Genomic DNA, 27,373 nt, shown 5'->3' on the forward strand with positions numbered 1-27,373 from the left:
TGTGTTGTATGACATCAATTAGTACACTTATAGTTTATACAATATATTATTACGTATTATAACCTACGTATTTTTTCTTTGTTAGTTATTCCGTCATCGTTGTTTTTAGTTATTACTTAATGCGAGGTGCGTTAACCCAGTTGTGCCTCTTAATGCGTGCGCATATTTTCATACGCGTTTTCTCGTTTTTTACAACTGACTTCGTGATTTAAAACTTCAACATTTATACTTTATAGTTAGTATACTTACGCAGTACTCGTGTAGTGTGTACTGCCGCGCCGCCGATTGAAGGTATAATATTCGTGTTAATAATATTGCATTATCATTAATTATTGGCTCGTACAACTACTGTAGCAGTGGTGCAATTAGGGGGGGGGATTAGCCCCCCCCAAAAAAATATCACTTATTGATTTAGATATAAGCCTTCTATGAGTAATAATAAATCATTTTGTTAGGTGGGCGTTAGCCCCTCACCGGAATTTCAACCCTAGTTTCAGCTATGTACTGTACAAGTGTCAAGTGTTCAACTACTTATTTCTAATAGTGGTACCTAAGTAGTTCAGTGTAATCTAAAGCTGAAATATTGATCCATACGTCCTGTACTCGTTGTTCGTGTTGTCATGATCATAATTCACAATCCTCGACATCTATATATCAATTACCCGTATAGGCAGATTATCACTCAATAGTTTTATTTCACCTTTCCTGTTTTTCTCTGACGTGACTAGTGACTACGCGATCAGTGGTGGCTCAAGGGGTGCGTATGTAATTACTAATTTGCGCCGAAAACAGCCCACCCCACAAAAAAAAAAATATATAGTTATGTAATTTGCGCCACGTCTAAAAATTAATTTTGGTAATTTGCGCCACTTTTTGAGGTTGTACTTTGTGCCACACAAAACTAAATAAAAGGATATTAAGTAATCAGAATCTGCGCCATCATGTACCTACAAAAATTGTAATTTGCGCCACTTTAAACAAAATAAATAATCAAGTTTATTTTAATAAACTCATGCATATCCATCGGGACATTTCTATAGATAGGTATAGATAAAGTAATACATCGATTTGAAAAAAATAAGAATCGAAAATTAGATTAAGTATTGTAATATGCAGTGGTTCATATTTTGCACTATTTTATATAATCTGTACACTTATAATTAAACTATGTACACTTTTAAAATTAAAACACTTGTCAGTTTAATAAAAAATAAAGCTTAGTCTGATTGACGCTCTATAGTTAATATTTTTTTATAAGTACAATGTACATATATTTTTACAATTGTCACAATTAAGTAATTAATTAGATAAATGGCTAATGTGGCATTGTGGGTTATGTATGGTACTGATTTTGAAGCATTTGAATATACTTAAATATTACAGGTACTTATAATTTAATATCAATAAAAAAAACGTGTTTATGCCCCCCCCCCCTTAAAACGCCACTGAACGCGATTGCTTCGCACTTACCGTCAATCGTCACTGTGTTATGCGAAAAAAACAAACATCCTACCGGGAAAAAGCCCCTATAATATAATCATCGTTATTTCGTTGATTTTTATCGATTTTTAATATTCTCTGTTTCGAAATAAACCCTGTGTGTATAATATATAATTATAGTGATGTTTCTTCATCTAAATTATGCCTACTCAAATTTACCAAAGTCTTTGAATACATCTCAAGCATCTTATTCATCTGAAAATGTCAACTATCTCCAAATCCTACTCATACACCAAAGCTATAATTAAGTCTCAGGATTTTAGAAACTTGTTTTTCATTTCAATCTACTGTTATAAAAAACCAAACCTTAGGTCATCTACTTTGTATTTGCTAAAGGCGATAAGTAATGTTTATTTAAATTAATTATAAACTTTCAAATAGTTATAACTTATAACTTATAATATTCACTACCTATTATTATATCATAGTTCCTTAAACAAATTAAATTTAGTATTTTTATCTAAGTTGTTATTTTCTCGTTATGTTATTAATAAAAAAAAGTATAATACTCTACATAAATTTGATCTTGTAACACACACATTAAAGCATAACACACTTCATTTAGGTATAATATTTGAAACTAGTTGGTTGGAACTTGGAAAAATTAAACAAGTAAGACAAACTAGTAAAACTATCCCTAGAACCTAAAATCTAAGAGTTAACCTCTCTTTATTAGGTAAAGCTTTTCTCATATTTGTATCTTGCTTTATTACAATTGGACCTAATTTGTTCAAGAGATAATCAAAATCGCAGATATCAAAGTCAGACAGAAATAATAACATTTTTCTAATGGTTCACTCTTCACTGTATAAATCATCCAACATATTTTAAGCATTATATCTTAAGAAAATATATAATAGGTATGTACATGGAATTTGCATAAAATAAAATAACAATATTATTATAATTTGAAGTTATACCTACCTATTCTTATTTATTTATAAATAATTCCAGAATTAAAAAAAAACAATATTTTGTTATTATTGTTTAATCATTTTAATTAAAAGTTTTTATTTTTATAAAAAATTAAAATAAATAAAATAGGAAGGTAACACTATATTTTTTGACATAAGTAAAAATTAAATAATACAATGATATTACCTATATAGTGTACAATGTACATTTTAATGATCTAATAATTTATGTATAACATTCATAACTTATACTTATAGTTGATCAAGTAAAATATACTTAGTTATTTCGACTTTTTTTTCACGAAAAACTCCACCATTTTCTATTCTTTTTATTATTCTCATTTTTCATTTTCATACTATATGTAGCATCACCTTAAATGTCGGCATTATAGTTTATAATTATGACTTCTCGGTGTGACGGTGTCACTATCCATTTTGTAATAACACTCATGAATTCAGAATTTCGTGTTTATATTGTTAAATGTGTGGATATTTATGGAACTAAATTAATTATGATAATTCACCATGTATCCCAAATAATATGATAACTACCTCCTACCTATACAAGATGTTACAGAAAGAATTGACGAAAAAAATGATGCTACTTAAAAAAATTCTAAAAAATAAGCTACTTGATTTAAATGAATGTTTTTACTATCAAAATTGTCCTTATAACCAGATTCACAAATTGGCTATAAATACAAGTGACAATAAATTATAAATAAAAAAAAAAATTTAAATATTGATTAGAACAAAAGTTATTCCAAAAGTCAATTCTATCTGTTACACTCTGTATATATTATGTTTGTATTGTTATATACTTATATAGGTTAGGTACCTTATATACATATTATATCTATCCATATCTATACTAATATTATAAATAAAGAAGATTAGTGTGTTTGTAACGAATAAACTCAAAAATTACTGGACCTACTTCAAAAATTCTTTTCATATTAGAATGCTACATTATCTCTGAGTAACATAATAGGCTATATTTATTAGTTTATTACTAGACAAAATTAGGCATCCCTACTAAAATTTCAATAATGTCCCTTTTTTGTATGTACGTGCATATCTCGAAAAAGTAAACTTTTAGATTCTGAGTGGGACGATGAATGTATTGAATTTACAATGATGTGTGTTTATTTTTTATTTATTATATATAAGTAGTATAATATAAATATTATAATTAATACAATAATATAATTATTTTGTAGTTAAAAATTTATTAAATGTTCAACTTTTATATAGTTAAGGATTTAAAATTTAAAACAAGGTTCCACGTAAATAGATTAATATATGAATTACTTTATTCACAATAATATCAACAAATATACTCAGTAATATCCTAGGCTGACTGACCATTTTCGCTCAAAATCGTTTTTCTTATACAATGATATCATTGAATTATCATTGAATTCAAATGTAACACCATCCATTACAGTGACCCACTTGTAACCTACTGAACAGAAGAGCGACATCCACTTACCCACTTTTTAAATTTTAAATTTGATAAATTTTGTATAAATTTTAACTAAATAATTTGTGCGCTTGTATTTTTAATATTTTTCATCTGCTATTGTAACAATATACCAGGAGCCTTTTATTCAATTTTCACGCTTTTTGACCTAACAAATACAATTTTAATGACATTTATAGAAAAATTGTAAACTGAAAATGCCCGTAAACAGTTCAAAACAAATCAACATTTTGAGAATTTTATCGTGTATAGACTATCCTAACATAAAAACCAGTGGAAATCCCACGTTTATACGGTCATTTTTTTTAGAGTTACACTAAAAACTAAAATTGATTTTTACAAAAACCTAAAAATTTCCGTTTTTCCCGGCGTTTTAGAAAATTTTTGGGGATTTTAAATGTTAACCTTCCAATTGCACAAATTAGATTCACTTTCCAAACAAGATACTGTTGAAGAAAATCGAAGCACTTTTACTGCCCCAAAATGGTGATGACAAACACACAAGTAAAAAAAATTTTAAATTAAAAAAATTAAAAAACACATCATTGTAAAATCAATACATTTATCGCTCCACAAAGTATCTAAAAAGTAGCCTAGAATATTTAGTAGGGTCATATTGGACCCCCCCCCACCCATTCTATTAAGCCATTCAGTCCTATATACCAGAAAGTTTTAATTTTGACAGTCGGAAAAACTTTTTTCGTTGTTTCAATAACACCAATTTCAAAATCAATGTGCACAATTTAAAAACAAAGAAAAGGACCCCTCTTGACATTTTTACATACGGCTATACGGCTATACGGCCATGTATATTACTATTAGTTATTTTTGTTATAAATTCATGAATAATATAATGGTTTATTATAAGTATTTTAAATAAGCTGCATTATTTGTTTGTCGAACGGCATCGAGATAATAATGGAATCTGGAGTATTCCGTTGACATAGGTATAGGGATTTTGCGTGAGACTCGGGGTGTCGTCGGTTTTTATTAGATTATTGATATATTATAATAACGAATTGTATAATAATAAATAATGTGTACAGCAAAAGATTCTCCAGCCCCTCTCTTTCGAACTCGCATTTGGCTACGACCTCGCAGACCCTTAAACTCAAAATTTAAAATGTCTAACACGCAATAATAATACAAAAGAAAAATATGTTTGAGTAGTGTAAAAGTATAATGTTAGCACTTCAATCTTATTTCCGCAGTATACATTCATCATCGTACGTTCTTGTATTTTAATATTATACTATTATTTTAATGTTTTTATGCAATGCAATATAAAATAAAAATGAACAGCGTTCAATTTCTGATTAACTAATTAGCCCCTTTCGTAATTGTATACAATAAACATTGATCAATAATAACACCAATGTACTATGTATTAGGCGTGGGTGTAAATTACCTGTGAGAATGTTTGGGCGATGCGATAAGCTGCAAACGTCAGTACGTCATGTCATACTGGTAGTTGATGAACACAACAGGAGTATAAGACACAATTAAAGCCAACCGTCCATGAGCACCACGGCACTTCGAAATTTTTAAATTACAAATATTCTGTTTATTTGTGTTTTTCTTTTCGACGTTTGGGATTTCACTGTTACCGAGATTTTGAATTTATACCGGGCTTTATATTTTAGCATCATCACTTCAACATTTTTAAATCAATAAATATAGCTGCCGTTCGCTCGTGTTCTATCTGTGCTTTCACTATTTCCTATTTGTCGAATGTTTAGCATTAGTAATATGCATTTTATCATGTTCTAAAAAATAGTTCTATATAAGGATTTTTCCTAAAGATTATAAAAAGATTTTTTTTTAAAAAATTGATTACATCAATATCAATAATATAAACAATATAATTTATGACAAACGCGATAACTGCGGCTGGATTGGCGGTGGTGGTGATGGAGAGAGAGGCCTGGGGTATAATAAATATTCCAAGGACAGGAGAAGTCTAGTGGTTCGGCTAGACCTGGTGCTTTCCATGGAAAAAATTATATGCCTAGTTAGCGTTTTATTATTGTAAAATATATTATATTAAACTGTGGAGTATGAATCATAATGAGAAATTAGCGAATCATAATAATACAGTTATCATTATATAATATTAGGTATTAAGCATAAATATTATTGTACAAACATAATCGTTTATTAAGCGAAACTTATAACAAAGTAATGACGTCAACGACGATCGAAGTCTGCTATTATAATGCTCATAGAGTACTCAACAATTTCGTGACGAACATTAGTCATACCGATAACGTTTGAATGTACATTGTACAATGTACATATTAGACACTGTAGCAATATTTATATATTCATTACATATTTAATCACACCGTTTGAAAATGCAGTGATCCTCACGTAAAATGTAAATTGTTTTTGTTACAGCTCTCAAACGTATACTAAATTATGGAATTCAATAGTTTCCTATTTTTGAGACGCTGACAGAAACTTAATTCATGTAATTATATAGTTATATTATAACCATATAGGTAAGAACTTAGAACCATATTATCAATTAATAATTTTAAACTCTAGTAGAATTAGTAGAATTAAAAGGAACGTATATTAGTTTTTCAGTTATTACCTATTAATTATTATTACCTATTTAGTTTGACAACGAGAGTTTTGATAGTTTGTTTTCTTTTGTGGGAGACAATAAAAAGTGCTGCAAAATATTTAAGTATTATTAGTAGAATGTCATTGTGTCATTACGATATGAATCGCGGACATTCCCCCCCCCCCCCCCCGATTGTTTTCGGTGTAGTAGGACATTTCCCCCGATATATTTTTGATGCGGACATTCCCCCCGCAGAATTTTTTTTTAAAGTTTTCTATTTAATAATATAATATTATTATTTAATATAAATATATTTATGTCTATTGTCTAATATTTTCATAAATATAATAAATTATAGACGTATATTTTTGATCAACTCAACTACTTGAATCAAATTCACAAGCAATTATTAAACTGTTAAATATTCAAACTGGTACAGTTTTAACAAAAAATAAAAAATAAATATGAACAATGGCTAAAAAATATAAGTTAAGAAATAACATTAGAATTCAAAATATGTATCATTTTTATGTCGGAATTTTCAATCATTTTTATTAATTATTAATTGTACTTTACTTTATACAAACTTATTTTTTTTTTAATTTTTAATGTTTCAAGTAAATAGTTCAGTTTATTTAACATATACATTTATAATCTATTATATTTATGGAAATAAAAACTATTTTATATATTTTATATTTTATTTAAAAAAAAATTTCATATTAAAAAATAAATTATATTATTTTATTAAATTTAATATTATCAGTCAATAATTAACTTTAAAAAAATGAGGGGAAAATTTCCTACTAGACCGAAAACAGTTTGGGGGAAATGTCTTTTTACCATACGATATACCTACCCATGTGTTGAACGGTCATATTGTTGTGACAACATAAAAATTGTACATTCAAAATAATTAATTTTACTCTTATTTAAAATTCTGATTGGAACGATTATTTATTATTATATTAACTTACTTTTATAGACATTTATTTTAGCTATTTACTTAGATTGATTTTAAACTTTTTTCTGAGTCTTATACCTTGAAAATGTAATACAAGGCTCCTTAAAAGTTGTTCTTACTATACCTAATTGAAAAATATCGAATTATATAGAAAATATATATATCGCTACCGCCTAAATTATAAATGACTGTTTCCGCCCATTAAAAAACTTATTTTTAAATAATTCTAGTAAGAACAATTTTATGTTATAAAATAAGTTATTAAGTGTACCTGTTGTGCTATAGTTATAAAATATGTAACTCAAAATACCATAATATTTTCAAATTTTCCGTGTGAAAATAAATATAAATTATAATATTATATAAAAATATGTCTTTTATTATGATATTTTCTAAAAAGCATCAACCATTGATCTAGTACTTGATGAATATTTATATTTATATGGTTAGAAATCTTAAAAATAATTTCCTACATTTGTTTTGTGTTTTTAAATATTATTATGAAATAATATTAATTTCTACATAAAACAGACAGTTTAATTATTGACAATGCTTAATTATTATCATGTCTAGTAACTCACTAACTTATGGAAGTACTATTGGTACTTGATGTATAATAAATAATTAATAACTAATTATTATTGTACCACTAGTACTAGATTTTAATGAATATTTATACGTTTTATATTTAAATTTTTGTTAAAATGCTTGAATTAGAAGTTGAAGTTTAAAATTAATTAATGGAGGTCTCCAAACCGTCCAGTCGATTGTTTAAAAATACAATTAATAATAGTGAATATACCTACTACCTAGTGTTAAAGTTAAAACTATTTTCAATAATGTAACATTTTGATTGCATAATATTCGTTGTAAATTATATCCGAATAGCACAAATAGGTACTTAAATAACCGGACTAGTTATACATTTGTATAATACTTGATATTAAAAAAAAATTAATTTATTATGCAAGTATTATAATGTTAAAACGTATTTAGGTACCTATTATTCTTGTATGTCTATAGGTAACTATTGTATTCTTTCAATGAAAATTTAAATCCGATAAAAATTTAGTGAAATATCGTTAGGTATAATAACGTTTGCGTTGAAAAGTAGTCATTCCGTGACAAGCAACTTTTCTATTAATTCTCGATAGACATTAACAATATGTTAGAGTCTTACATTTAATTAAAATATATGTTAATATTAAATTTAATAAATATACATTTACTATTTGGTTATCTAGGATGGTACCTGTAGCATATATGTAAATAACGATAATATTGACTACCAATTATGGAGCACAAAGATCAAAGCAAATACGGTCATCCGTACAAAAATTATAACTTAGGGAGTAGATATGGGACGCAAAAAGTGGACAGTGTCAATTATCAAAACCGTCAAGAACAGATAGGAAGAAAACATTTTGGATTCAAGCATCTGGAAGAGTTGAGCGACAAAGAACCGTCGGATATTGTGTTTGTGATATGTAATCAATCCAACGGTTTCGTAGATTTATTTAAACAAAATAAAGATCCAGATTGGTTGTTCTTACTTATAAAAATCACTGCAAAGATTTGTAACACCGAGTTTATGGCGAGCAAGCGGTCCATATTAACTGAAATATGTTGGAACTCAGTATTTATTGACCATTTGAAGTCGTACGTTCTCACTACTCCAACCGAAGTAAACATAAACAGACGGCTGAACATGGGAGCGTTTTTTGAAAATTGTCTAACAGTCTGCCAGTCTATTACAGATTTATTTCTGAAAACTGCCGCTGAACGTTTAAACAGCTTAATTATTTGTATAAGGATGGCTTTGTCAGACATAAAAAACAATTGTATTGATCTTAAAATAAATGACATCATGTTATTGGAAAAAATAGCAAAAATATTACAACAATTTACAAACCTAAAATTGAACAACGGAACGAAAAATGACAATAAAAACGAACTTCAAAACGCTACTCCACCAGAGGATTTTCGAGTACTGTCTGTTTATCCTACACCATTTGATATAGAACACCAAAGACCTTTTTTACGTCCTAACATTACAAAAGGAGCTTATCAGAGTGTAGAACATTATTTAGACGTACAGTTTCGTCTTTTACATGAAGATTTTATTGCACCGCTTCGCGAAGGGATTAAGTGTTATAAAGAAAATAATAAAAATTGTAACGAAAGACGGCAAAGAATTAATAATATTCGGATATATCGCAATGTTCAATTTAACGACCAAAAAGTTTTTGTACAAGATAAATTAGGATATTTAATAAATTTCAATAAAAACAATAAATTGAAAATCAACTGGGACATCTCTAAACGGTTAATGTATGGATCGTTATTGTTATTTACTATGAATGAATTTAATGATTTTTTTATCGGTATTGTATTGGGTCGTGATAAAAAATATTTGGCAAACGGTCAATTAATTGTAGAATTGATTGACGACGTACAGCCAGACATGCTTACTTCATCGTTCACCATGGCCGAGAGTGAAGTGTATTTTGAACCTTATAAATGTGCCATGCAAGTTCTCCAGAACTTGAACGGTAATAATTTCCCCATGGAAAAATATATTGTTTCAGCCAGTAATAAAGTCGAAAATCCTAATTACTTAAAATCTTTACCGGAAAAAACGTTCAATTTCAATGGCGAGTTTAATGTTTTAAACGATAATGAATGGCCTGCACAAGAAAAATTCGGACTAGACGAAATGCAATATAAAGCCTTCAAAGCAGCATTAACGAATGAGTTGACGGTCATACAAGGTCCACCTGGTACTGGGAAAACATTTATTGGGTTGATGATAATCGAAACAATTATTAAAAATTTGTACCATTTCCATGTGCCAAACAGATTAAAAAATCCGATATTAGTTGTATGCTATACCAATCACGCCTTAGATCAATTTATGGAAGGTATAATAAAATTCACTAAAAATGTCGTTAGAATTGGTGGCCAGACAAAATCAGATATTGTAAAAGACTATACTTTAAAGAATGTAACGAAATACTATAGGAAATCGTCCGATGTATTCAAAACCATTAGGAGTGCAACTGAAATAATTAAAACTATGGAACATGAAATAACGTATCTTAAAAATTGTAAAGAATTTATTTCTCAAAATGCTGGTATTTTAGAATTATCCTTATTGAAAAATGGAATGCCAATAATATATCAAAATTTCTTTTCTAGTCCAATAAAGTATATTTGTTGGCTATTTTGTGATAACGAGTACTTTGATTTTGATCCAATTGACTTGATTCAGAACGTAGAATTGAATACTGAACATTGTCACTCTGAAAAAATTTTAGAGGTTAATAATATTAATGACACAGAAGATGAAAATTTGCACTATGAAAATGATGACCCGGACATGGTTTTTAAACACCAGGATATTGTTATTTACAGTCTTACTTTAAAATCTGTAAAAGATATCTGTGAAAGAACTATTAACATGCTAAATGACTTAAAACCAAAAAGAATGAAACGTCAGTATAATGTTCGTTATTACTCTAAGAATAATGATTACAATCAAAATTACCAGGAATTAGAAACTTTTTGTTATAGAATGGAAAGAATACACAATTATATTAAGCAGATGTTATCCTTAGCTGATTATAATATTAAATCAGACTTCTGGAGCACGATTCCGGCAGATCTTTTTAAACTAAAATTGAGAGATAGATGGTTATTATATTTGCACTGGGTGGATATTACTAAAAATATGTTTGATCCTAAAATACAAAGTCTCGAAAAAAACTATTATAATCAGCACAAACAATATTCAGAATTGAAGGAATTGGAAAATATTGAAATCTTAAGAAATAAACACGTTGTTGCGATGACTACAACTGGAGCATCAAAGCATAGAGTATTGCTTGAAGGACTGCAATCTCCGATTGGTAATATATGAAGTTGTCGAATATTTTAAATTAAAGGGTTAAATATTTCATAATATTTTTTAGTGGTTATTGAAGAAGCAGCCGAAGTGTTAGAGGCACACATCATTGCATCTCTTACTAGACATTGTCAACATTTAATACTTATAGGTAAAGTATGGAATTATTATACAATATATTACTTTATAAGAGGCACTTAGAATAGATTTAATTTGACTTAATTTCTAACTTGATTTTTTTTATGACTTATAGGTGATCATAAACAGTTACGTCCAAGTACTGCAGTCTATAAACTGGCAAAAGAATTCCACTTCGACATTTCCTTGTTTGAACGTATGGTCAATAGTGATGTACCATACTATGCATTAAACGAACAGCATAGAATGCGACCAGAAGTGTCGTCCCTAATAACGCCAGTTATTTATCCAAACTTGTTAAACCATAGTTCAGTACTAAATAGACCGCATATACGTGGTGTTACTAAAGACATATTTTTTATCAACCATACTAACTTTGAAACTGAGGTAATTTTAAATTTTACTGCTTAACGTACGAGTTTAAGAATGTTATATTGATTAATTGTTATCATTCTACCTCATGCATCTAGTCTATAATTATAATTTGTATAATATACTCCTAGGTCGAAGAAATAACCAGCAAGAGTAATGACCACGAAGCATCTTTTTTAATTATGTTTGCTAGGCATTTAATATTACAAGACTATAGGCCCGACCAAGTGACTATTTTGACTACTTATAGTGGACAAATGTTTAAACTACGTTCTGTAAGTCAAATAAGTAATAACTACACAGTGTTCACTGAATACTGATATATGTTTCATATTTTAATTATTGTGATAATATTCTAAATTTATAAAAAAACATTCATTTTACAATGTATAATGCTCATGTGCAGTGCTGGATCTTGAGGAGGGGGCAAGTAAGAAACCTAGATGTAAGGGCATTACATTTATGAAAAAATAAAAAAAGCCAATAATGTAATTAAAACTAAGTAAAGAAATATAACACTGAATACATTTGAATTTCCTACAAGAACAAAAAGTCGTTCCGCTATATAGTAGGTGTACTCGACATGTATTTCGTATTTCCGTACTTAACTGTAATGGATTTGTTAAATTTGAATTCAATAACACCTAAATCATAGAATAGATACGAAAACATATTCTAAGCGCAGATGGTTTGTCACCCTAAATATTTATTAGGATATTTTATTTTATAATAATTTTTGCTATTAGTAACTTATATGGAGGTATATTATTAATATGTATTACGGCAGACAGAACTATAATTTTTACCAAAAAAAAAATGACATAGTAGTTAAAATATTATTTTTTATAATTTTAATACCTAGCTACTAGACTCATAAGTCATAAGTCAATACCGACGAGCCGTAGAATAGTATGAATATGTTCGAGAGATATTAAATAGCTTAAAAATAATTATAACACTTTGAAAATAGTATTGTGCATAGTAAATAAAAATATGCGTAGTGGCAAAAAGTCTCAAGTCCCATTAATAATATTTTTGCGCTAGGGCACCGAGCAAATCATGCATTGCTCTAGGGTGGCATACAATTTTAAAGAAATTGACGGCGGAAAAATTAAATAAATATCGGTAAAGAAGAGTGGAATTAAAATGTTCGTTTTCGGACGTAGAATATCTAACGACGGGCCTGAGTATGATACTGTATAAATCAATACCTAGGGAGATTTAAACATATATAATATATAAAATATACTTATTAATTTATGTTTTAAAGTATTTTAATCTTGAGGAAGTGCGTGCATCTATATTACGGGCGCTCTGCATTTTGAGTAGACCTATCGGCTATCGCCATGTCACACAAGCTTTATAAGTTATTTAAACTATTCCATTTTATTATAATGAAAGATTTTTAACACAATTCTTAATACCTATAGCGTTTATTATTATAAGTAATTTAAATCAATAAATTTAAACGTATTCTATGAAAACAAAGAGAGACATAGGGTTAATTGAAGAATATTTTTTAATGGCTGAAATAAAGTAAATTTAAAGTTTGTTAATATTTTTATTTTCAGTTACAAAAACAATATTCAAATTTAGATGGTATGAAAATTCAAGTCGTTGATAATTATCAAGGCGAAGAAAGTGATATTATATTGCTTTCGTTAGTTAGAAGTAATGAAAACGGTAATGTGGGGTTTTTGAAAACCGAAAATAGAATATGTGTTGCTCTATCTAGAGCAAGGGATGGTTTATACATAATGGGAAATATGGAAAACCTTTACAATTCGGGTAATTTATGGAAAGAAATAAAACAAAAATTAGTGGATCAAGATGCGTATGGTAAATAACAAAATATAATATACTTGCATTTTAAAATGTTTTGTTATAAAATATAATAGATCTACTTAATCTCATATTTAAATTTTGCACACAATATTATATATTTATTAACAGGCAATGAGTTAACTTTGAAATGTGAAGTTCATCGTGATACCATGACAAAAGTTTCAAAATGTGAGGATTTTAAACCAATTTCAGAAGGTGGTTGTACTTCGTTGTGCAATGATTTGATGAAATGTGGTCATTACTGTTCAAGCGTATGTCACGTCTATGATCGCGAACACAAAAAAATCATAATATGCCAACAACCGTGTAATAGGTAAATGTATATTATAATAATATTAATAAGATATGTATCGGGGGCTTAAAATTGACATATACCTACGTTTTAACGGTTTCGGTTTTACGAACGAATTTTTAACATTGTTTGATTTTGGTTTTAAGAAGTTATTAACATATTTTGTTTTGGATGTTCGTTAATTCATTCTCTTTAATATATGTTTAAGAATATTTTAGGGCATAAATTAAAGCTATGTATGTTTTAACATTTTTATGGAATTATTTCCCTATAGTCCTATAGAGAATTATATAATTTAATTGTAAATATGGGCGGTCGGTAATTGGGCCACATTTTATCTACCTGCTTTGTAATTAATATTTGTTTACTACCCGGAGATTGGGCCACAAATGTATAATACAAAAATATACGAACATATAACGTTATTAACTATTCTTTTTCTAATACATAAAATACAATTATTTTTTTAAATAACACTATCAAATTTCAAAAATTGAATATAAAACAAGGTCTATACAATTAGTCAAATAATTAAAAAAATTTTTTTCTAATACATAAAAATACAATAATTATTATTTTAAATAATACAATACATTTCAAATCTGTTTTTTCCCATCTTCGTATTTTTAATTTCATAAAGAATATAATTTTTACTTTTATTTAATTAAAGTTCGTCTCCTGGTTCTTAATATCCCTGTGCTTCTAGTTTTAATATAAACTTCTGATTGAACTCCCAATAAAACATTAAACAATTATGAATATTAGGATATTATGGAATATTGAAATTATTTTTGAAATGCAAATGAAAAGACTCGACGGCATTTGTAGCGATGTTTTATATTCTTTATAAATTACGCTTTTGGCTATTTTTATCCATTTCATTTGATGGCAGCCCCTGATAATTCTATATTATTTAATATTGGATAATTTATTACCTTTTGATAAGGCACGTGGTCGCTTCGGGTAAAGTTTTGTGTTCCAATATTGAGCGCAATAATATAATGATGACTGAGGAACAATGATTGAAATCAATATCGATTTTAACAGTCTTAGTTTGGATTTTTCAGTGTGTTAGAAAAAGAAAAACCCAAGGTTATAACTGGTTTCGAGCCCTGAATTTATGTGAAATGTCTGATTAATAATGTGACAACTGAAAATAATGTGTTCCCATAATATTTTCGAATCTGTATCTTTTCTTAATAATTTAAATTTCTAACTATAAAATACTAAATTTCAATACAAATTAAATATAATATTTATTTAGTTTTTGTACCTACTTACATAGAAAATTTATAGTAGTTAAGACTTTAACGTTTATTACTTATCTACCATTACTGTAGAAATACAGCTGTTAATGGTCTAGTAAATATAATTGTGAGCGTGTAAGGTTAAGTAAAGTACGTTAGGTTGAATAACTTCTGGGCAGGACAGCGTGCTGGTATTAATACAATAAGTCAATGGTTTTGTCAATGTTTAACATCTATTGTAATACGGATAATTCAAATTATCGTAATTAAATGTAATCATGCATGTAATAGATTATTGATTTTATCATTGTTTGATATATTAAACATTTTAAATGTAGGTACCTATACAATTTGATATCTTATAGGGTTTGTGAAAATAATCATCCTTGTGAAAAAAAGTGCGCTGCAAACTGTGGAGAATGTATGGTGCCTATGGTTAAGACACTACCGTGTGGTCATCAAACCACACAGCCTTGTATTGTTGACTCTAATGAATTCAAATGCGAAGAAAAGGTTTGTCCACATATTTTATTGCAAAATTATCGTTAATAGATTGGTAGATATAGTTGAGAATTATAGTGGTTGTCATCGAAAACATTATGTATGCCTCATGGTCTGATATTATCATTACAAACACTACAAACCGTTGGCCGTAAACACTTCACAGATTATACGTATTTTAAAAACGATTATTTCTAAATTAAAATCGTTTATGCTTTTGAACAGGTGGAAGTATTGTTGGAAACGTGTGGGCATAAAACAATCAAAAAGTGTTACGAAAAAAAACCCAAGTGTACAACTAAATGTACTGATCGATTACAATGTGGACATGCATGTGTGCTTAATTGTCATAAGGATAATGACCCGACACACGAAAAAGTAAATCATTATTATTTCTAATAAGTAATATTACTAATAACAATATTATACACAATTTGTACTCTCTGTGTTTAATCTTTATATTATCTCGCAAAAATTATTTTTAGTATATATGCTCGAAACAATGTTCAAAACTGAATATACACTGTTCTCAAGATCACAAATGTCGTAAAAAATGTTACGAAAAATGTTCAAATTGTCTAATAAAAGTTGACAAAATACTGGAATGCGGGCATATGAAAAAGTCTGTAAATTGTAGCGATGACATAAAAAATATCCAGTGCTCGAAACACCTCCCGTGTAATCGCATATTACTATGTGGTCACAAGTGTCGACAAATGTGTTATGAGAAATGCAAGGAATGCAAAGTTATCGTAAGTTGCTATACGGTGATATGCACTAAACGCAATAATTAAACTTTTATAATATAATAATAGTTTACTGCCAATATAATATTTTACAAAAAGATAACAAAGACTAAAACATTTTTTAATAATAATGATTCTTTTTTTTTAGATTACAAAAACACACTCAAAATGCGGCCATACTAGTAAAATAGAATGCCAAATAAATCCCGAAAGAAATGTCATCTGTCTTAGAAAATGCACGCGTACAATGAGCTGTGGACATAAATGCAAGTACAGATGTGGAAACGATTGCGACCCCAAAAAATGTAAAGAACTGATATCGAAAGAGGGGAAGCTCGCATGCGGCCACAGTAAAATGTGGGTTTATTGTTGTGACGCGGATAAAGGTAACTTATATTATGTTATATTGGTAATACATTTACTAAACTCCAAATTGAAGCAGAAAACAATGAAATAATTTATTTTTCAAAATCAATTAATACAAATAAACAAATGATAATTTATCAACATGAAAAATATAAATAAAAATAATATAGGCGGAACTATGGCCTAGCCACCCGGAGCTTGGCCCAGACTAATCAAACACGTGTATATTATGTTTGAATGTTTTATATTATATACTGACATTAGTGACTAAACTTTTATTTTACGTGACGATAACCGGATAATGGGCTTAGGTATACGTGAATTTCAGTACCTATACTATCTCCAATGGTCAGGAACTCACGGGGGAGAATATATTTTGTTGAAAAAAAATACAGATAAATAAAAACAAGTTAAAACATTTTGTTTTCAAAAACATTTTATTATTGTGCAGTAGAAAATGTTATTTAGTGCAATAGTGTAATACTAAAATATAGCTCAAGCCTTAAAGTTTTAAACTTTAAACATTGAATAAATTAGATTGTTGTCTGTCTTAGGTATATAAACGTAATAATTGGTGCATGAATATTCAATATTATTATCTACATTTTCGTACACTTGTAAAATTGACGTTTTTTTAAAAAAAATTGTTATATTATTTACTGCATGGGCTTCCACAATAAAAAAAAAATGTTTGTAAATTAAGTCGTTGTTTAAAAATATTGTTATAAAAATGATAAGTTTAATATTAAATTAATAAAAATAAAAATTTAGTCTGTGTGTAAGAAAAAACAATAATCAAAATAAATTCCTAGAGAGAGTCCTAGAGATGTCCATGATAAAATTACGAAAGGTTGAAGAATTTAGTCTATAAGAGCCATCGAAGGTGGCCGGTCTGATAGGTGTCAACCATCCATAAATGGTTTTCTTGTCTTCATATATAGAGTGATTCATCAAAGCATCAAGCGCGCTCGTCCCCATTTTAACCTTAGAGTTGAAACTATGAATTTATTTGAATTACGATTTTATGAACTTATAAGATACTTAATGGTTATACATTTTTGAAATTAGAACCACTATTTTAAACTAGAAATAATTTTTAAGCAGATGATTTTATTGAAGATATTGATAAATTTAAATCGAAGTTTGAACAAATAGTTTCTAAGTTTTTTAACTTTATGTACTATATTAAAATCTAAGGATAATAGTCTATAACTATAGGGTTAGTGTATGTGATGGCAAACTGACTTTTATCTTCTTCTGTAATGTTAGTTTTTTTCTAAGTGTATTTGATTATTATCGTTATGGTTACACGGCGTTATGGATAGGCAATTTAGCTATACCTCTGTCGTGGTTCTATTGATTGTCCGGTATCTCTCGTGTTGGACTTATTGTTCAACATTAAAATACGACATATAAATATAATAATCATAAAATAAAAAGTAATCGGATAAGTGGATGTCGCTCTGCTCTACAGTAGGTTACAAGTGGGACAATGTATAATGGATTGTATTAAACTTGAATTCAATGATATAATATCATTGTATAAGAAAAACGATTCTGAGCAAAGACGGTTTATCAGTCTGGATTTTTTAAATTTTAATATTTATTATAATAGCCTTTAAGTTGAATTAATATTATAATATTATAATTTTTTATTCGTTGCTACGGAGATAAACAAATCGTTAGAAATTTATTAAAATCCTATTTTAAATCTCACGAATTCACTCGAGCTCACCACGGTATCTGTGTACCTACCACCCTATTTATTTGCAACAGCAACAGCAGCATAATGCCCTTCATAACTTGAGAAGCCGCCTCCCCACTGCCGATAATACCGATCTACGACGACCTTTCCGGGGTTTTTCTGCTGCTGCTGACTTTGCTTGGATCGTAGTCGTTGCTGGCTCCAACCCGTCACCATCACTTTTAGTCGTGCTTTCGGCTGCCTCGTCCGGAACCAATTCGTTATCATCGGCTAGTACATCTAATAACTGGATTCGAACCGGTGTCACGTGAACATTAAGTTGTTCAGTCACCGAACTTTTGACTTTTGGCGTCGACATCTCAATTGCAGAAGACTTGCATGGCTGCAGTTGTGTTTCCTCTACAACATGTTGTGTAACTGGCGAGAGGTGTTCCAGAAAACATTTAGAAAATCGTCTGCAGTCATGTCCGAGAATAGTTTTTCACATCTTTGGAATTTTTCTGACAGTATTGGTCTGTTGATCTGAACGTCCGGCTCACAATCTCCGCCTAATCCGCCGAAGTCAATATCGTCGTCGTCGGTTGTTGGTCGCGGAACTCACTAATAGCACATACAAATTTTGGCCTCACGGTCAGTGTAGGGTCGTCCACCGTGTATGCGTCATCTTTCGCCGTGCATGCATCGTCGTCAGCTATGTATGGGTTGTCTTTCGATGAATAATTGCACTCGCTAAGGGTGTGGAATTCGCACTCCTGCAAGCTTCCAACAGAATGTTCGTCAATCGGGCACAAGGATAGTGGTGATAAATTTAACGACCTCTGATCGGCCTCTGCCTGCAAGTTTTCGGTCAATGTCGATGTCGTCGTCAACGGTTGTTGGTCACAGACAATTTTCGGCATCACGGTCAGTTTATTATGTATAGACGTAATCCGCTATGGTTGTGGTACTGACAGTTTTACAAACTCCCAACAGCCGGACTATTCAATCGCTCTGACGTAGTAACGTTTTGTAAAAATTTTTATTTTTTTTTTTTTTTATGAGATTGACTACTTCCTCAACGTTTTTATACCTTACGCAAGGTTAGAAAAATCATTTAACTATAAGATATAAGTAAATAAATTCAGAAATTGATTATTAGACATATATTTATGTTAAAGAAAAATACTGTAATTCGAGAAATGGTTCGTCACGAAATATAAACTAATTCAAAATGTGTGATCGGACGTATAAATAAACATTCAAACGAATATCTCCATGACAACAAAATAATATAATATTGTTCAAAATTGAAAATATAATATACGGCCAGTTTATTTCTAAAGACATTACATATATTATGTACATTTAAACATTATTCATGTTAACTTGTATTGTACAGGTAATGTAAGCGGAATATTTAAAAGCACCATTATCGCGTGTCACAATTATTTGTTTCTTATCACTTAGAATAATCCAAATATTTGAGCCTTGAGGACTTAAAATAATATTATACTCTAATATGGAATTCAGACTTATAATAAATGTATTGACACTCGATCGAGTACCAGTCAGCTTGCAAGAATATTTTCAAAATATTTAGATTCATTCCATGGTATTCGCATACCCCAAACATATTCAAACCGTATATATGTTGGTATTCAGTATTGACTAGGTAATAATAACATTTGGTAATATTATATAAAATAATATTATAATTTATAAAATATAAAATTAGTTTTTGTCAAGAATTAGTTCAACCTGCAGTACTACTGATAGAAAAATAAATTACTTACAGCGAAATACCATATAGATACCAATATATACCTATAATGAAATATTAAAATATGTTTAGGCTGACAGAGCGTTTTAAAACAATGATTTATAATTAAATTTAAATTTAACACATCCATTACAACGGTGACTAACTCAATAGCGATGTAGGCAGTATAGGTGAACTAGAAACCTACTATGTATATTGTATAATAATATAGCATAGTGAGTTCCCCGTAAAATATATAAATTTTTACAATAATTATGAACAATAATATAAAAGTGAGTTATTAGTATATATTATTTTATTTTATTTTTTATTTTTATTTATTCTTTAAGAAGATAATAGGCCCCACTGAACATGTATAATGTCAAACGAAGATCTCCTGACAACAAAATAATATAATATTGTTCAAAATTGAAAATATAATATACGGCCAGTTTATTTCAAAAGACATTACATATATGTACATTATACATACATAAATATATTTAAAGATACTAAAAACGAAATTGCGCGTTAGATTATCAAAAGATCTTTGAACTGTATTTATTTTTAGAATATTTAAAATATCACACTCTAATACACTATACGTATGACCTTTATCATATCCTCTCGTTTTACTTGGAAAGATGTCTAGTTTAATAAAAATGTCTAGTTCCGCCTATTCAGTATTGAAGCTAAACGAATTAAACTGTATAACATCGGGTATGTGTACGTAAACAAACAAAGAAATTATAAACTTAAAGATTACGAGCAGCGAACAACTGTCAACTCTAGTCGTCCAAAGCGTAAGCAAATAATAATAATAATAATAGTAATAGGTATTCGCAGATATTATCACGTATTCAGGATGACCGTGATGAGTTATATGCAGGTTACGTAGTTATATATTATATTATATTTGAGTCGCGTCTCGTGGATGTCCGATCAGATCAAAATAACATCAGTCATCTACTACTTTTGTAAAAAAAAAAATTATTATTTTAAATAATCGTTACTGGTTAACTACATGTTGCTCGTGGACGTATCACAGTATCACACGTACAGAGAACTTAATAAGTGCCTATAGATCTCGGGGGTCCATCGTCAGAAATGCCCGATGACGGTTTAACCTGTCGTGATCGCGGAAGACTAACTGATCGACGGTCACAGTTAGCAGTGTAAGTCGAGTACCTACTCAAATTGTATATATATAAGAATGTTTACTTGCTCCCCGCTGATTGCTAGTATCCACGTACGAAAACAGTTCTTTAAAAATCGAAACTCATCTTTATAAATAAATAATAATAACATTACAAACTGTACATGTCCTATAATAACAGACCATATAAGATTTTCTTGTTTATACCTATAAATCATTATAAGCACCCACCTCCTACCACGCTGGCAAAATCTATTTGGCTGTGTACCCTACTGCACAAAGCGAATGTATATTGTAAGTAAAATCATTGATTACTATATAGAATTTATAATCAATGTTAAAATATATATCTGTAAGGTTTGGCAATTTAAATAACAGATGAAATGGATAATTTTAATAGTGCGATCCCCATCTCATCCGGTTGTCTCATCGAATTTGGTTTGTCGTCTGTGAGGCGCGTAGGTATAGGATAGAAATTTGAACATATAGAATGACAGTGAGATATCGATCGAATTAATGACGTCAAAGTAGTGTAGTGGCAATAACCACACATCGGAAGTCCAACGTATATATATCATGACGTTTGTTGTACGTGCGTAGACAAGCGTCAATTTGCAGTATAATTAAATGTCATGTATCAGTGTGTCTCCCTCCACCATATCCCAGTATTGTGTTTTTTTTACATGCGAGAGGTATCCAATGACCTTTTATATTGATACCCATTACCTAGATAATAATATTTATGCAATTCTGTATAGAAATGTTTGATAATTAGCGTGAAGAAAAATATTAAAGGGTTATTCGATTTTCCTATTATGACGCCATGACGGGTTCGTTGTGGTAATAAATGAGTAATATATAATTTAAAACTCGTAAGTCCCTTATAATTCATATTCTGAACCTCTCGGAGGTTTATAAAACTCTTGACAAAAATGTATTCACGTGTGTCGATTTTGTGAACACTCATATTATTTTGTTAACATTTTATTATATCAGTATAGGTACAGTAACACATTATAATTCATAAAACTGTGAATACATTAGTATTGTTTCTGAAAACCACTTGAAAGCTTAAATCGTACTTCCTATATAAATAATACTCCATGTTAATGACCATTTATTCAATAGTTTTTTTATAAACGACTTTTAACTGGAAATGAATGTTTATATAAAAAAATTATCGAAAGTATGTATTTTTTACAGATTTTGGTAAAATACTTTTAAAAAGGATTTGAAATAAATACACGAATACTTTTTCAAAAATAGTATTCCGAATAAAGTATTTAAAATATTTTTTATTCTAAATATTAAAAAATGATACTTTTCTTAGAGAAATTAAAGCCAAACATTTTTTTTTTGAAATTATAAAATTATAAAGAGTCAATGACATAATACCTTATGGCTTATAATAATATGTACATAAATGTAATGCTGATGTTAATTTTTCAGTCTTGTAAAGTATTTAAGTAAATGTATTTAAATATTTTTATAGTATTTGGAATACTTTTTAAATACTTTTTGAATTAAGCATTTGGAAAGTATTTTAAATACTGTATTGGACGTATTTTTTATTTTAAATTCAAACACTTTTATAGTTTTATGTAAATAATTTAAAAATTCAAAATAATTATTATATTATTTTATTTATAATATTTGTTCACTCGTAAAATATGTTGAGAGCTCCTATTTCCGATGTCTCGTTTATGATCATTAGTTATTACAAATAATATACCGACTTCTGAGACCATTTCTAGAGGTCATCTATAGGAGCCCAGTGCACTTATTAATCAATTTAAATTAATTTTGATTAAATTAATAATTTCTTAACTAATTAAATTAATTCCTGATTTTATTAATAACTGTTTAATTACCTAACAATTAAATATTTCAAAATTATTATTATTTATTTTCCTTTTTCAGAGGTACAAAACGTTCTAATAATACCTAGTTGAATGTAACATTACACTATTTTAAATTAGTAATCACAAAATTAATTTTGCAAACCTACTTAAATTAAGTAACATTAAAAAAGTATTTAAAAAATTCATGCCAAGTATTTGTATTTGTTCTTAAATACTTTCTGAATGGATGTGTTAGTACCTATATTTAAATACAATTTTAAAAGTATCTTTTACACAACTTTAATTTTGTTTCTAAAATATCTATCTACTATGTTATGTTTAATATTAATCTAATCGTATTTTTATTTGCATAAGTATTTTACTATAAAACAAACTCCATATACCAGTTACGAGCTTTGAGCTCAGTTGGTATTCGTATCAGCTATTATATTAATATAACTCATTGTTATTTTTTAATTGTAATTGATTTGGTTGAATACATAAATAAATATAATCACTAATATATGCATATAGCTACGTAGGTATTTCATACGTTATTCAAATAAAAAATTACGTGTACTTAATAAATATTGAATGCATGCGTCCTCAATATCTCCTTCGGAAGTTAAACAAAATAAACTTTCACAAATTGTTTTTCTATACGAAGTAAAAATGTAGACTTGTGGCCGCATTGGCTTGGCGCCATTGTATTTTCATTTTTCATTTAGCTTAAGTTCATTTTTAGAAATTCAGCGTCACATCCTACTTTCAATAATAAATCAGTACCTACCTTTTTGTACGTTTACACATAGTTTTTTACTATTATTTTTTTTTTTTAGAATTTGATGGTAACAGTCAGTACGTTCTCGACAGGTGCAGAGAACCTTGTTTGAAAATGTTATTATGTGGTGATTTGTGTTCTGGTACTTGTGGAAAATGTAAACAAGGCCGACTGCACGTACCGTGTGAAGAAATGTGTAACAAGATCAATCCTTGCAATCACACGTGCGTGTATACTGTTCAATTTTATGATATTTATTCACTATATATTTACATATTAATCATAAAATCGTATACGATTTAACTTATAATTCTCATTTTTTCTGGTTGTTTACATATTATATTTAGATGTAATTATCCGTGCAAAGAAGCGTGTCCTCCATGCGGAAAAAAATGTACTTACTCTTGTACACACTCTAGATGTCCACTTCCGTGTAGTGCTCCGTGCGTTCCATGTCAGGTATAGTCAACGAGGTTCATCTCAGTACCTATATTATATACGTTTTTTTACAGCAAAATTTATACGTATTGTTCTGTCTTATACAATATTATATAGTTATAAAAATAAAATATAAAATACTAGCTGATCCCGCGCGCACTTCGTTGCCAGTAAAAAATAACAACTCTTGAAAAAATTAGATTTTATGCATGTTTGTACCTAGATAATCTGTGCTTATATATTCTGCTCGATAAACCAATAAAAAAAAAAAAACTATTTCTACTAATTGTATCTCAAATAACCAATAATAGCAAACATTTATAAACAAACATTTCCATCTTAAATCTCAAAATTTCAGTTTGACCACCTCCTTGGCCTCCTACTGGTCGTAGCGTGATGTTATATAGCCTATGGCCTTCCTCGATAAATGGAATATCTACCACAAAAATAATTTTTCAATTCGAATCAGTAGTTTCTTAGATAAGCGCATTAAAAAAAACAGAATTTTCAGATTTATAATATTAGTATAATATAGATAACTTCAAACTAAATATAAAAAATTAATTTTTCCATGTAACTTCTTTTGCTATATTTCATCACGCATAATACGGTTGGATCCCGTCGTGTTTTCTCGTTATCTCGCTATTGTCAGCTATATATCCTTATAACGTATGAGCTACATGATACTAGGCAGAGAAAAACACCCTCGTGTGTAATGTGTATAGACCTATATAATATAAGTGTTACATATAACGTTCGATAATATAATATTATACAAACTCATCGAAAATTGTTGTATTATTATTATTATTATTGATATTATTATTTCTTACCAGGAATCGTGTGTTTGGAAGTGTAAACATTTCAAGTGCACCAAAGTATGCAGCGATGATTGTGATCGGCCGCCTTGCTATGCACCGTGTCAAAAGAAATTAAAATGCGAACACAAGTGCATTGGATTTTGTGGCGAAACATGCCCTCCTCTTTGTCGCATATGCGACGAAGCCGAAGTAACAAATATTATATTTGGATATGAAGACGAACCAGACGCAAGGTATGTTAATATTATAATTATACATTGATAGGAAATTATATAAACGTGCATAGGTACATAGTTTAAAATGAATTAATGTGATTACGTTGTAAAAACATAATCTGTGTACTCGCTAAATTGACACTCCGAAGTTTAAGATGGGCTGGGAAGTCGATGATGATCACATGCACGGCAGTGAGGTCTTAAGTTACCATTACACTATCGGCAGTAAACTGTGTGGTTATAGCCTGTTGGCTGTTATAACAATATTCCAAACTGCTCCGCCCTGGGGTAGGTGGTTATTAATGCATAATGAGTAATGACTCTAGTGAAATCATATTTTAACCTAAACAATATTATTTAATTTGGTGAATAACAATCAATTTCTGAACACGAACCACATAGTTATACATAGCATATAATTATAGTACCTTTATATATTATTTTTATCATAAATTTCATGTCATCGGCTATACTATATATTATGATTTATGTGCGCATAACATAATATATTTGTCATGCAGGTACGTTTATCTGGAGGACTGTAAACACACGGTCGAGTCCAAAGGCCTGGAACAGTGGATAAATCAGAACAACGAAGAGATAGCCCTGAAACAGTGTCCTGTGTGCAAGATGCCCATTCTGAAAACGCTGAGGTTCAAGAACCACGTGAAAGCTGTGCAGAAGGACATCTGCGAGATCGTGACCAAACTGTCCGGTGGCCGCGATCAGCAGTCGGCCGTTGGCCAGAAAGAGAAGGCCCTCAAGCGGTCAGTAAGGCAATTGAACCGTTCGTTCAGGGACATCGAGCAGACGAGCCCACGGTTCAAGGACGTGAAAAACCTGTGGGCCTACCCGTCAGACCAACTGTTGCGGTGTATGTATAGAATCACGTTCGCCGCCGAGGCCACCGTCGACCTTGACTCGTGGACATCCACCGCCACGCTGGCCGAATCGTTCTTCACGTACGAAAAGCGCATCCGAGACATGGCCGACGGTGGTGCGAAGGACGTCGTGGTCGACCACTTTGTCTGGCTGCTGACCGCGCTGGTTGTCCACGCGGGCCGTCTGTCCAGGCAGCAGACGGCTGACTTAAACATGGAAATGGCCCGCGGCGCCCGGCTGGTGGGCCTGGCCGAGGTGAAGACCGATCCCAATTATGCAGAGGCCGTCGCCAAACAGGCTTCCACTCCTCAGGCCACCACATCGTCCACAGCCCCCGAGAATAAGGTCGGAGATTTGGTGATGGGCGTGGAGGCTCTGTTGACGGCCGTCGGGCCATATCACCAGGACGCGGACAGCGAGGTGCAACGGCTCACTGATCAGGTGCGGGCGGCCATTAAGAGCTTGGTTCCGTTGTCGGAAGCCGAGCGGAAAATGATTCACGCGGCCATGTCGGTTAGCTTCCACGGGCGGGGAAGGTCTCAAGGCCACTGGCTCAAGTGCACCAACGGTCACACATACTGCGTGACCGAGTGCGGTGGCCCAATGCAGCGGGCCAAGTGTCCGGAGTGCAAGGTGGATATCGGTGGAGAAAATCACAGGTATGCCAATGGCACGACGGTGGCGACGGAGATGGACGGCGCGGCACATGTAGCATGGAGCGCAGCCAACAACATGAACAATTTTGTCTTTGACTGAAACGTTTTTATCTTCATAACACCCACTTGATTATTCATAATTACTTATATAATATTATTATGTGGGTATACAATAATAATATATTAAATTACAATTATGAGAAATATTATAAATACATTACACTTTTAACTTGGACGTGTTAAACATTTTTACTTTATTATATTATTAATTTCATTAAATAAAACATTTCATTAATTAA

General features: G+C 30.0%; 1 protein-coding gene across 4 annotated transcripts; it reads left to right on the forward strand.

Annotated features, from left to right (window-relative positions):
• LOC132940269 (NFX1-type zinc finger-containing protein 1-like) lies at positions 1–27,373 on the forward strand. Of its 4 annotated transcripts, XM_061007765.1 has the most exons (17): positions 1–291; positions 2,236–2,360; positions 6,295–6,367; positions 8,675–11,338; positions 11,402–11,485; positions 11,588–11,859; positions 11,976–12,119; positions 13,416–13,683; positions 13,798–14,002; positions 15,594–15,741; positions 15,955–16,107; positions 16,215–16,481; positions 16,624–16,861; positions 24,121–24,286; positions 24,410–24,521; positions 25,337–25,554; positions 26,058–27,373. In XM_061007765.1, exons 4-17 carry the CDS (start codon positions 8,725–8,727, stop codon positions 27,172–27,174), a joined length of 6,006 nt encoding a protein of 2,001 aa, XP_060863748.1. In that variant the 5' UTR covers positions 1–291; positions 2,236–2,360; positions 6,295–6,367; positions 8,675–8,724; the 3' UTR covers positions 27,175–27,373. The 4 variants fall into 4 exon arrangements, with proteins under 4 accessions (XP_060863748.1, XP_060863746.1, XP_060863747.1 ...); XM_061007763.1 differs by lacking the exon at positions 2,236–2,360 and having other exon boundaries at positions 6,295–6,398; XM_061007764.1 differs by lacking the exon at positions 2,236–2,360.

Source organism: Metopolophium dirhodum, chromosome 3 (assembly GCF_019925205.1).
Source record: "Metopolophium dirhodum isolate CAU chromosome 3, ASM1992520v1, whole genome shotgun sequence".
NCBI lineage: Eukaryota > Metazoa > Arthropoda > Insecta > Hemiptera > Aphididae > Metopolophium > Metopolophium dirhodum.

What these genes read in the sequence shown, in the direction of transcription:
- LOC132940269 (XM_061007765.1), top strand. Translation starts at nt 8,725, where the DNA reads ATGGAGCACAAAGATCAAAGCAAATACGGTCATCCGTACAAAAATTAT. An exon ending in ATACTAACTTTGAAACTGAG is followed by an intron (nt 11,860 to 11,975) that starts GTAATTTTAAAT and finishes ATATACTCCTAG; the next exon opens with GTCGAAGAAATAACCAGCAA. An exon ending in AGTGGATCAAGATGCGTATG is followed by an intron (nt 13,684 to 13,797) that starts GTAAATAACAAA and finishes ATTTATTAACAG; the next exon opens with GCAATGAGTTAACTTTGAAA.